Genomic DNA, 13,206 nt, shown 5'->3' with positions numbered 1-13,206 from the left:
AATCACATATGTCTGACAAAAACTGATATTTCCAGTACAAACAAAAGGACAAAGACTTGTGATGCTATGATGACATACTTTTGTGTAGAAGAGGGGCGAAAGATACCAGAGGGACAGTCAAACTCATTGATCGAAAATAAACTGACAACGCCATGGCTAAAAAATAAAAAGACAAACAGACAAATAAAAGTACACAAGACACAACATAGAAAACTAAAGACTAAGCAACACGAACCCCACCAAAAAATGGGGGTGATCTCAGTTTGACATTAAATCTTATTAAATCAACAAATCATTTTTTTACACAGAAATATTGTTATGAAATGATAAACATAATTCTTGTATTATTTAGTATTGTTTAGGCGGATCAAGTATGGCACATCAGGTAGGAGAAAGTCAGGGGTCACATGGAATTATGGGAATGCATGATAATATAATGAAATACAAACTTTATATGCAGATAAATCTTCATTTGATACATTGCCACTGGACGTTAAGCAACCAACAATCAATCAATCATTTGATACTGATAGGCTTCAACTATTGTATATCACTTGATATCAACTCTTGTTATTAAATTTCAGTATTGTTGAAGTGTTTTTTTGTATTACAATACTATCAATGATATACAAGACATATCTGTTCACGTCAGAAACAGAACATGACCATATAAGGAGAACAATATTTATAAGTATATGTTGTGAGTAGCTGATGGTCATATCTCCCAACTCCCTTACTTAGAGACATGGCAGGTATTTAACATAAGACTGTTTTATAGAGCAGATTGGCTACACTGTATGGCCACCTACAGGGGAACTTAGTTTAAGATTGCTCTTCAAGACCTTGTCAAGTACTAACCACATGCTTACTTTGATGTTGGTTACTCATTTTGATAGGTCACAAACTCTGATGATGTACCGGTAATGTATAATTATTCAAATATCAGAATTTAAGAAGGTATCCTTTGAGAATAGTACCAAATTTGGCCAAAAATATTAAATGTGCTAACAGGTAACACGGTATTTATATAATCCATTGGTAGGTACTGGAAAGATTTATCTGCATATAATGTTTTCATTCCATTAAGTATGTCCCTGAACTCCTCAACTTTGAACCACTGCTTCATACTACTATTAACTCTCCACTGCCTGGTGGAAATAGCAATTTATTCTCTGTTGTTTTTCTGCCTCTTATTTCAATAAATTTTTGAGTATTTGATAATTGTATGAATTTTATACATATGTGTTTGGTATTAGTTTAATGACATGGGTACCAGTTTCAGTGGTGTTTGGAAGAGTTCTATTACTTAAAAGACTATTACCAAAGATGATTCTGTTTTTGATTTATTAAGTAGGGGATGTAACTTAAGGAAGTAGACCAGGGGTAGGGGAGATAAATCTTGCTTAGGATTATTGTGTTTGTAATAGTGACTTATAAGCTCAGAATATATGAACAAACGTACTAGTTATGTAGAGTTGTGTCCCTTACTTTAGAGTCTACTTCCTTAAATGGTTGGATAAACTGGTTTTATAGTTAATAAGGAAGAAAGCATATGTTGTAATCTCCCACCAATTAAACCTGGGTTTTACCTTTACTGGACTGAATGTCACCACTTTCTTGTCATTCAGTATAATTTACACCATACTGCCTGTTATTACAGTAGATTGGTACCACACTCAGAAAACATATTACCTTCAACTGATTCTCAGATGATATCTTTTCTTTGTTGGGTAATCTACCATAACATTCTCCAATAAAGACAGTATGTCTATAATACTACATGTATCATTGCTAACTTTTGATATTCAAACAATTGTGAAATTTCAAATCTTTATAGATCATGCTTAATACAGTATTCCTTTTCATCACATTTGTGATAGCAGGGAACCAGTTTGTCCACTGTTGAGTTAATTACTTTGTAAAAAAAAAAAATGCAGAATCAGCTTTTGTAATATGAATTGTTTAATTAAATTTTTTATTTGCTTCTACCCTGGAAAACCTTTCAAATTATTATTATCCAATAAATCCATTCACAGAAGGATGTGGTAAGCTTGCCATGGATGATTTATCTCCCCTTTTCATACAATGCTGGTACAATTAAAGTGTGATTTATTATCTAACATTAACAATAGCAGTATAATTGTTTGTTTGATAGAATTAAACCAGGAAGTAAAAACTAATTAAAAAAAGATTGGAGGAAGATGTGATCAATTTACAGGAGACATAATCACACAAGAAATGTGGAAAAAACAACACAAACAGAAAGGATTTTTTTACAGATTACTTTTGTCGACTTAAAAAAAAAGAATAAAGAGAAACAGTAAGATTGCCAATGAGATAACTATCCACCTTATGGATGTAATTCATCAACTCCGTAATCCTTTCAAAATCTAGCCAATGCATCTTCAAAAAGCCTCTTCTATAAATAACAAATTTATGTAATACATGTATTTAGGTTTAAAAAAAAAAATTGTCATTTATTTTTTTTTTAAACATCAACTTAGAAATTGGAAAAATATTGAAAGATGTTAATTCATTTATAGTATTCTTATTGAATTATCTCCCTTTATAGTGTTGTATTCAAAATCAAAGAAGTTGAAGCAATGTTCAAATAATGCCTTTCCTAAGCAGTAATAGTGATCTTCTTAACTATTTCCACATTTCTCTGATCTATGAAATCACAATTACAACCTTTAATGGTATGTTCACATCAAGAATAAAAACACTTGCACCTAATCTACTTATCATCTTATAACTAGTATGTGGTAACCTAGTTAATCAATGTGTGGTAACCTAGTAACACAAGTAACTAATGTGTTTCATGTTGTATGATGTGATATCTCATGCAAACAATTATTCAAAGGAACAACTCTTTTATTTTGAAAATACAATACATGGTCGTTTTCTATTAGTCACAAAATTCATCATTCAGTGCCTGAAATGTTTAAATTGTCTACTAACAGGTATGTGACAACAGCACAGATTTATTTAAGAGGTTATTTTATCAGCATCTTTCCATCTAAATTTTTTACTGAAAACGGTAGTATTTATCCTCCATAGGTGAGAATACTAACATTTTCTAAATTTATCACTTTTTATAATAAAACCAGAACGAAAGAGATATGTGTGATATTAGTTCTTTATTACATGTATTCTGAATTAGAAATTGAAGTCAAATGGCAGCATGACCATCTTCGAATGGAGCATGTTTATAGTATCCATGGTCACTGTCATTTTACATCAAACTTATAAACATTTGGAAGCCTTTTTTAAATAATTCTCAGGAAATTTTTCCCTGTGTTTCAAAATTTATATTGTAAATATACACACTGCAATTATTCATAAAAAGATGAGAAAATATATTATACCCTTGCATCCAATCCAACACAAAAGGCCAACCTAAAGCCAGAAAAATGTAATACTACTTTTTTGCCTTTTAAGGCTCTGTCAATAATTCTGATCATCACAAAATTCTATGAGACTTATGTTCTCTACTCATGTTTTCAAGTTTTCTTTGCCCTGTTAATATTTTGTTACCTCTCTGGTTTTACCCTAGAAAATGCATTAAAAGGTTTTCCCCAGCAACCTCTGAATTTCTCAATATTTATGAGGAAACACTTCTCAAATTTCCAAATTTCCAATTTTTTTTAAATAACCTGAAAACAAAAAAAGACATTTCAAAGATGTTGGATTTAAGAGTTCTGTTGTTTATGTTCTATTAAGTTTTCTCAGGTTTAACTTATTGATTCTAATTTACCCTTGAGGTATTGATTTGACAGCCAGACACTGTCAAGGTGATGGTTAAATGTTTTGCAGTACTTTGCAGAAAATAATTTGGTTAAGGTATATATTTTAGTATGAGAGACATTCCGTTGTCCTAATTGATTGTCACATTGTTCCCTAAAGTGGAAAGAAAAAGACATTTAGTTTTATTGGGTAAGATTTGATTTCACTGCTGTAGTAAATCTTATCACAAAATAACAAAATTCAATTAAAAAAATTTCTGTAAACCAACTTATATTCACTATATTTGCCCTTTGTAGAGGACTTGGAGGCCATTTATTTGCCCTTTGTAGAGGACTTGGAGGTCATTTATTTGCCCTTTGTAGAGGACTTGGAGGTCATTTATTTGCCCTTTGTAGAGGACTTTGATGTCATTTTTTTGCCCTTTGTAGAGGACTTGGAGGTAATTTATTTCCCCTTTGTAGAGGACTTGGAGGCCATTTATTTGATCTTTGTAGAGGACTTGGAGGCCATTTATTTGTCCTTTGTAGAGGACTTGGAGGCCATTTATTTGCCCTTCCTAGAGGACTTGGAGGCCATTTATTTGTCCTTTGTAGAGGACTTGGAGGCCATTTATTTGCCCTTTGTAGAGGACTTGAAGGCCCTTTATTTGTCCTTTGTAGAAGATTTGGAGGCCATTTATTTGTCCTTTGTAGAGGACTTGGAGGCCATTTATTTGTCCTTTGTAGAGGACTTGAAGGCCATTTATTTGCCCTTTGTAGAGGACTTGGAGGCCATTTATTTGTCCTTTGTAGAGGACTTGGAGGCCATTTATTTGCCCTTCCTAGAGGACTTGGAGGCCATTTATTTGCCCTTTGTAGAGGACTTGGAGGCCATTTATTTGACCCGCCGTAGCGGAGGGGGCATTAAGTTTTACCCTTGTATGTATGTACGTCCCAAAGTTGGTTTCCATTCTCTAACTTTAGTTTGCCTTAACCAAATGCTATCAAACTTATACACAATGCTTATTACTACAAAACACAGATCTAGTTTGAATTTTGGTGGTGTCACTTTAACCGTTCTAGAGTTATGCCCCTTTACAAATGGAAAAATTGCTGAATTTTTCGTTTCTGTTCTCTAACTTAAGTTTGCCTCAACCAGATGTTATGAAATTTATACACAATACTTAATACTACAAAACTCAGATGAATAACAAATTTGGGTAGCGTCACTTTTACCGTTCTTCAGTTAAGTCCCTTTTATTTTAATGGATCCCAGTTTTATATATTTGGGACAATTTACATTCGTGTTATGTTTCTATTCACTAAAGGAAATTACTCATAGAAATGAGTTGGTTTACAGTAACAAATTTAAAGTAGATATGGAAAAGAAATATTCTATAAGATCTCTATTCTGACAAATAACAGCATTTATTTTACACTTAACTTGATGGAGATAGATATGAAGATGTTTTGTAGACGGCAGGTAATTGTTACATCATAAATCATCAGAAATTCCCAATGTTGTATGATTGACTTGAAAGAGCAATCTTCTCCAAAACCATCTTATCAATAAATAGATATGTTTTGCCATTGTTCGGTTTGAGATAGGTCATTTACTGTCTAACAATGTAGGTGCAGGAATATTTTATCACTTTGTATATTGGTCCCTAATTGAAAATTTGTCAATCATATTGTCATTATTCTGCCCACTAAGTTTGGTCAGAATACAGAGGGTCACCTTAATTGCTTTCAGCCAGTTATGTAACATATTTAGTTATTAACTCTACTCTTGAAAGACGGATATTTGTAAAATTGTCTACCATTTCTTGTATCCCTGATTGACATGGTATCGAGACATCACATGATAGAGCAGTGTTTCATCAACATGAATATAACTGACCAAAATCAGCATTTATTTAGAAATGTTCATTTGGCTTTTTTTTGTTTATTTTCTCTTAAAGATAAAATAATACATATGTATTATTAAAGATTTTCATATAAAAAAGATTCAGGTCATCACATGTTTATAACACAGAGTATTTATATTTTTAAGTCAATCATGTTAAACTTCACACCATTATTTCGTGTTAAACTTCACACCATTATTTGGAACAGATAAACATGTTTTCTATGATGGTAGTCTTAATTGCATCATTTGTAAATAGTTATTGTTTGTTGCATAATGTAAAATTGATAAATGACATCAAAATTATGGCTTTAAAGAGAATAATTTCCTTAAGATACCCTAACAATATTGATATTTTATGATATTTGACGTTGTAAAATCTGTGGTATTTTTCCTGGGCATGTTTGCAATAACAGGAAAATGACATGATGACATTTAAAGACAGCAAAGCATTTTACAATTAGATAACACAATATTAAAGGACAGCTGTTTACAACTCTGTCCATTGGTGAATTAAAATAAGTTATACTTAATTTGACAATCATACCACACATCCCTGTTCATTGGTGGTTGGTGGAGTATCATAAGATAGATGACCTTATTTTTTACTGATAGATTATTTTTATGACCACTATGTTGAAAATAAGCTTCAGTTTGATTCTGTTTAATTTTTTTATTGAGTTGTGACAACCTCAAATTATAATATGGGGACGGCCATTCAGGCTTCCAAACATCAACAGTTCTGGGGTTTTTTTTCAGTACAAAATCTCTCCTGTTTGCATTGAAATATAACCAAACTTGACAGAATTATTATAATCCCAGCTTTTTGAAGCAGTATTTAGTGATGAAGTCTATCAAAAAAAATTCCAATCTGTACTAAAAACAAAACTGCTCATGTCAAGCAAATTTAATAAATTCCAATAAAGGGTTAATGACAAAGTTCATGGTTTTCAAAATATACCCCAAATTATCAGAGGTGCCTTGTGGCATTATATGATTATAAATTCTACTTTAGGATTTACTGATACAAAATGGGTAAAAAATAAGACAGACAAACAAACAAATAAAAGAGGAGACTTAATTCTGCCATTATGACTGTAACAGCAGCCAATGATATTTATTTATAGATTAATTTCAATTGTATTTGTAGCCACCTGAAACTGAGACATAGCTTCTAGATTCTAGATTCTGTCAGGGGTGTCAGGTTTAGTCTGTGGCTAAAGTTTTTTTTAGACATCAATAACTTTATTAAACCTTCATGGAATCGTGTGCATGGAATTTTTGGCAATTTGGACAGAAGCTTGTTTATGACCAAAAGACAGTAATTCAGAGCAAAATTTTCAAAATAATTATTTTTATTTTTCTGTATTTTATTGATAAATGGATTTAGTTTTTTTTACATTTAACAAGTAGATACAGTCTGGGGTTAAAGTTTGCTACACATCAATTACTTTATCAAACCTTCATAGAATTTTATGAAACTTTGGCAGAAGCTTTTTTATGATTAAGAGATAATGTCTGAAGTAATTTTATTTTGAATTATTATATTTTTTTCATTTTCATTATTTTTCTGATAGATGGACTTTTTTTACAGTTACAATTTACAGACAGTCTGGGATTAAACTTTTTTAAATTTAAAATTTGTAAAACTTCATGGATTGTTATGAAACTAGGACAGAAGCTAATCTTCAAGACCATGAAAAAGCCTCTAAAGAAATAATTAAAAAATGTTTTTTAAATTCTGTATTTTACTGATAAATGAACTCACTTTTTAAGTCAACATTATACTTTTACACTGACAGCAGCAATCGCAGGCAAGACACAGGGTTCCGTGGAACCCCTTACGAATGTTTTACACTTAATACCACCAGAGTCATCTCTCCATCGAATATTCAATTGAACAATCAACAAGATGATCTGTACGAATCATCTATGTATTGAGTTGAAGTATCTCAAATTTTTAAAATTTTCTAATGGAATGGAGCCTACAGTAAACATTCTTGTACTCAGTTTTTAGCAGTCTTGTTAGCATCTTATTAAACCTATCTACTCTCTAAAGCATTATGTCATTTTGCATTTTACACACAACTTTGAAACACAAAATTTTTTTTTTAGTTCCTTTAAGTACTCACCATTGTATTTGATTGGGTTCAAAATATAAAATGACAACTAAAATATTTGTAATATTTGTATTTTGTTATTTGTTGCAGATCCCTATGTCAAGTTATGGCTGATGTATGGGAATGCTAAGACAGAGAAGAAGAAAACGTCAATCAAAATGAGAACATTGAATCCAGTGTACAATGAATCGTTCATCTTTGAGATTCCATGGGAGAGGATTAGAGAGGCTACAATTGAAGTGACAGTCATGGACTTCGACAAAGTGGGACGCAATGAAATGATTGGCAAAGTTATGTTAGGTAGCAAAAGTGGACCTTTAGAATCTCGACACTGGAACGATATGATCACAAAGCCACGACAGCAAGTGGCTCAGTGGCATCTGTTAAAAGACTGATGACTTCAGTGCCTCATCCACAAGCTTCACTGTGGCATATGTCAAAGGGCTAAAATCAGTTGTCATTCATTTATATGTACTCTATGCAGAAACATATCTGCCAAGCTATAATTATCTGCAGCAGTTTGAGAACATTTCTGTAATAAATAATGCCTCATTTCAGGTTTTCTGGTGAGTGCAGACATTAACACTTATTGATATAGTCCACATTTTCATTTCATTGTCCAAGTTCAATCAAGAAAATGTAAAAAAGACGGATATCATCCTAAAACCAATCTGCAAAATTGAGTTGGAATATCTCACTTATAGTTCCCATTTGTATTCTGCCATTTTGTCTTTTATTTATCCATGTCAGCAGCGATAGGAAATTTAAGCACATTCATATGCACAATTATCTCCCCCTTTTTGTATCTTCTTCCTGGTGGAATTACTTCTGTAAATGACTATATGAATGCTTTATTTGTTCAAATTTTGTACCACGATACCATAACTATAATTAACTTCAGATTTCTTCAATACCACTTAATTTGTATATTTGTCTAATGACCGTATATACATTTATATTTACGTTAAATAAACTGAATATTCTCCATTATTTCAATAACTTTTAATGTGGTTTATAATGTAAATACAAGCAGACGATAGGAATTATATTCTTTATGAAAAAAAAAATTCAATTAAGAAATGATGAAAAACAAATTTTTTAAATATTCAAATTGGTTCATAGGATTAGAGTTCTATCATAATCTCATAAAGTATTTAAAACCATATGTCTTACTAATAATGGTTAGGGAAATTCAAGTTTTAAATAAAGATAAGAGGATAAAGCTCCATTTAGGATTCTAGGTAATCATGAGAGGATTAATGGAGACTCAAGTAGCAGAAATGATGTTGATTTTTGTTGATATTTGAAAACTATAGAGTCTCGTTCAATTAAGTTATTAAATTATTTTGCTCTCATTATAGGCTAATTTGACTTGTCTTGTTGATTAGTATTATGCTTCCATAGCTAAATGGATATTAGTTCTGATATCAACCTTGTGTCTTCTCAACCACTCACCAGAAATCTATTACTTAAGGTATATAGCTGTGGCTAATTGTCAAGTATAATATTATGATGCAGTGTTAATATAGGCAATAATTGTAGTAAATGCTTTAAGGATGTCCACAAACTGTTCTTAAAAGTCACAAACAAATGCACTATTAATGAAAATTCTATAATAATCACATTTGGTTGTATGTCAACTCAAGTTTTTGGACACATGTATCAAATTCAGGACAAAGTTTTTTGGAATTTACTTGTTTATATAGTAAGATTTGTATAATATTTATGAAAGGATAAGCTGTTTGTATAGTAAGATTTCTATAATATGTATAAAAGGATGATTTATTTGTAAAGTAAAATTTCTATGATATGTATGAAAGCATGATCTGTAACAGTTTGTATAGTAAGATTTCTATGATATTTATGGAAGGATATTTTTAAGTTGGACATTTTTATAAATAGTTGTTATGAATAATTATGTTTCAAAATCTATAAATAGTTTTCTATACATATTTGAAGGGAGTTGAACTTCCAGATTTCGTGTTTGTATTCAGTGTTTTTCCCCTATACATGTTTATTCTCTTTTGGATTACAACTCTTGTGAAACTATAAACAAATGTTGAATTTGTATTAATTTTCTCCAGATATTATGATTGTGTGATAAGGTAAATTTTTGTTGAATCTCTAATGTGGAAGAGTTGATGAGATATATATATATATATATATATATATATATGTACTTTGATACAGGCATTGATTTCAACATACTTTTTTCTAAATATTCTGACAGATAAGACTTAACTTTTTTTCAAATAAAGAAAGTTAACTATAAAGAATGCATTTCTGTAAGGTTTTATTTTATGTAATTTTCTTTGTCTTATTTATTTAATCATGAGGGGGAAGGGGGAGGGGGTAGCAGGGAGACCAATAGGCAAAATATTTTTGCAATGAAAACCAGTCTACAAGTATGTCTGGTTTGTCTAAAAAGCAAATTATGTGTATGCAATTTAAATAGAATTCTAATTTAATTTGATATGATATGAAACATCACTTTTGATTGGATGATATCTGGTTGTCTGTTCCAGTAATTGTCGACTACATTCCATTATCAAAGTCAACTTTTTAGGGATAATTCAAATCTTTTTAATTGGAACATTGTATTAGTACATGTATTACATAAGAAAAGTTACAGTACTTTTTTTAATGAGTTGCCACTGTCAATTGGGGAGTAGACAGTCACAAATCTCTAATAAATTTAAACCCAGGAGTGTTATTCCTTATAATTCTCAAGTGAAAACTAAGAGTGAACGAAAGAATAAAATAAGAGTCAAAATATGTATTCTCATTTATAAAGTGAAGTAAAATGATGTTATATTATGTCATATTGAAGATCTTCCAATGGTATGAGAAATGTTGTAACATCTGCCTGAGAGTAGAGCTTCAGTGTGAACACAATGAAGGAAATGTTTGAGTCAATAGATTAAGTAATATTGGACTGACATATGTTTCCCTTGTATGAACATAGATATTTACACTAGAATAATAGTTACTGTGAACAAGACAATATTCCTAACAACTCAAAAATTAATAATTTATAGGGCTTTGTGTTTTTGACTTATTGACAATTTTCTCCTTCTCTGTCCTACTAATTTATCAACTGTAGTATGTTTGTATTTATAATAAATTAAACTGATTTTTAATAGATGTACAAAATCAATGCTATATATATATATATATATATATATATATACTTTAGTTTAATATTTTGACTGTGATCCACCTTGTTCTAAAGGATAATATTTTTTTTTTCATTTGTTAAATCTTTTCACCTATCAGATGCAAAATAAATTGTCCTTAATTGTATGAAGTTGTTTTTGTTACCTTTAATTGTTTTTGAGCCATGCTCATCTGTTGTAACATTCTTGGTTTTTTTTATAAAGATCAGGATTTACCATTTGATACTATCATAGAGACCTTTACCTCTTCTTTTGTATTATTATATTGAAAGCCATTTTTGTCTCTTTCACCTCTCTTTTGCATTTTACTATCAACATAATGTACAGACCAGACATATCTCTGTGTAAACATCTAATAATCATTACATAACACAATTGAAATAGCAAAAATACCAAACTCAAAGGGGAAGTCCATAAAAACTGACAAAACCAAAAGTTCCACTATATCAACCAACCATGTAAAAAAACTGTAATATTCCTGACTTTGTACAGGCATTTCATGAAGAATATGTTGGGTCTCTGGTGGAGAGTTGTCTCATTGACAGTTTTAACAAATCTTCATATTTTTATATAAACCTTTTATAGCTAGCTATCTAAACCTTCCACTTATATGACAGTTGTATGTAATTTAGTTATATTGAAAAAATTGTGTGAGCAGCCCAGATAGACATAATTGGTTAATGTGACAAAAATTGAGATGCAGTAGCCAAAACTGTGTAAACATAGGTCATAGATGAAAATGTATATAGTTGCTTTTACTTTCATCAGTGATCTTAATTCTCTGAACTTTAAATCAAAAACATGTCTGTGTCAAGTATGGTTACAGAGTTGTACATTTTACCAAATTAACAAAAATATTTGATAAGATTTTTTTCCTTCCTAAAAAGAAATTAAATATACTTTTTCAATGACCTTGCAACCAGAGAAAAAAAGTATACCCAATTATGACAACAAAAGCTTCCGATACAGTTATCCACCATAGCCAAGCATCACATGAACCAATCAACAATATAACACTAGAAAGAAGACGGACATGGGAGATGACCGAGTTTAGATAGTTTGTTATTACCAGTTATTTTTGCACATTACATTGATCAGTGAAAAACATACAAAAGATGATTATTTTTCATGGTTTCATGCTATTTGGTACTCAAATAAATGGCAACAGTTATTAACTGGTGATTAAAAACATCCATCTTGGACCGGAATTATTTCACTGTTCTTTAGATGTGGATCCTGAATACTCACTTTTATACTCTCTTTTAATGCCTTCTGAATTCATTCCAGTCCTTTCTCTTACATTTATATGTATAATGCCTTTTGAATTATCTTTCAGCCATTCCTCTATCATTTAAATGTACATGTATAATGCCTTCTGAATTCCTTTCAGACATTCCTCTAAAATTTATATGTGTAATGCCTTCAGAATTCCTTTCAGTCATTCCCCTTACATTTATATGTATAATGCCTTCTGAATTCCTTTCAGCCATTCCCCTTACATTTATATGTATAATGCCTTCTGAATTCCTTTCAGTCATTCCCCTTACATTTATATGTGTAATGCCTTCTGAATTCCTTTCAGTTATTCCCCTTACATTTATATGTGTAATGCCTTTAGAATTCCTTTCGGCCATTCCCCTTACATTTATATGTATAATGCCTTCTGAATTCCTTTCAGTCATTCCCCTTACATTTATATGTGTAATGCCTTCTGAATTTCTTTCGGACATTCCTCTAACATTTATATGTATAATGCCTTCTGAATTTTTTTCAGTAATTCCCCTTACATTTATATGTATAATGCCTTCTGAATTCCTTTCAGTCATTCCTCCTACATTTATATGTGTAAAGCCTTCTGAATTTCTTTCGGACATTCCTCTAACATTTATATGTATAATGCCTTCTGAATTCTTTTCAGTCATTCCCCTTACTTTTATATGTGTAATGCCTTCTGAATTCCTTTCGGCCATTCCACTAACATTTATATGTATAATGCCTTCAAAATTCCTTTCAGTCATTCCTCCTACATTTATATGTGTAATGCCTTCTGAATTCCTTTCGGCCATTCCTCTAACATTTATATGTGTAATGCCTTCTGGATTCTTTTCAGTCATTCCTCTTACATTTATATGTGTAAAGCCTTCTGAATTCCTTTCAGTCATTCCCCTTACATTTATATGTATAATGCCTTCTGAATTCCTTTCAGTCATTCCCCTTACATTTATATGTATAATGCCTTCTGAATTCTTTTCAGTCATTCCTCTTACATTTATATGTGT

The 13,206-nt window shown here is 30.9% G+C and overlaps 1 protein-coding gene across 7 annotated transcripts in view; it reads left to right on the top strand.

Annotated features, from left to right (window-relative positions):
* Positions 1 to 11,054, top strand: part of LOC127725399 (synaptotagmin-7-like) — a 209,818-nt gene extending 198,764 nt beyond the window's left edge. For 5 of the 7 annotated variants that reach the window (XM_052232337.1, XM_052232334.1, XM_052232335.1 and 2 more), the window contains 2 exons: positions 353 to 385; positions 7,842 to 11,054. In XM_052232337.1, coding sequence (XP_052088297.1) covers positions 353 to 385; positions 7,842 to 8,146 — 338 coding nt within the window. In that variant the 3' untranslated portion in view covers positions 8,147 to 11,054. The remainder of the gene's footprint in view (positions 1 to 352; positions 386 to 7,841) is intronic. The other 2 variants (XM_052232338.1, XM_052232336.1) reach the window with 1 other exon arrangement.
* The last annotated feature ends 2,152 nt before the right edge of the window (positions 11,055 to 13,206 follow it).

The sequence above is a fragment of the Mytilus californianus genome, unplaced genomic scaffold (genome assembly GCF_021869535.1).
Source record: "Mytilus californianus isolate M0D057914Y unplaced genomic scaffold, xbMytCali1.0.p SCAF_15, whole genome shotgun sequence".
In the NCBI taxonomy this organism is placed as follows: Eukaryota; Metazoa; Mollusca; class Bivalvia; order Mytilida; family Mytilidae; genus Mytilus; species Mytilus californianus.
This window is presented reverse-complemented; position numbering and strand designations above follow the sequence as displayed.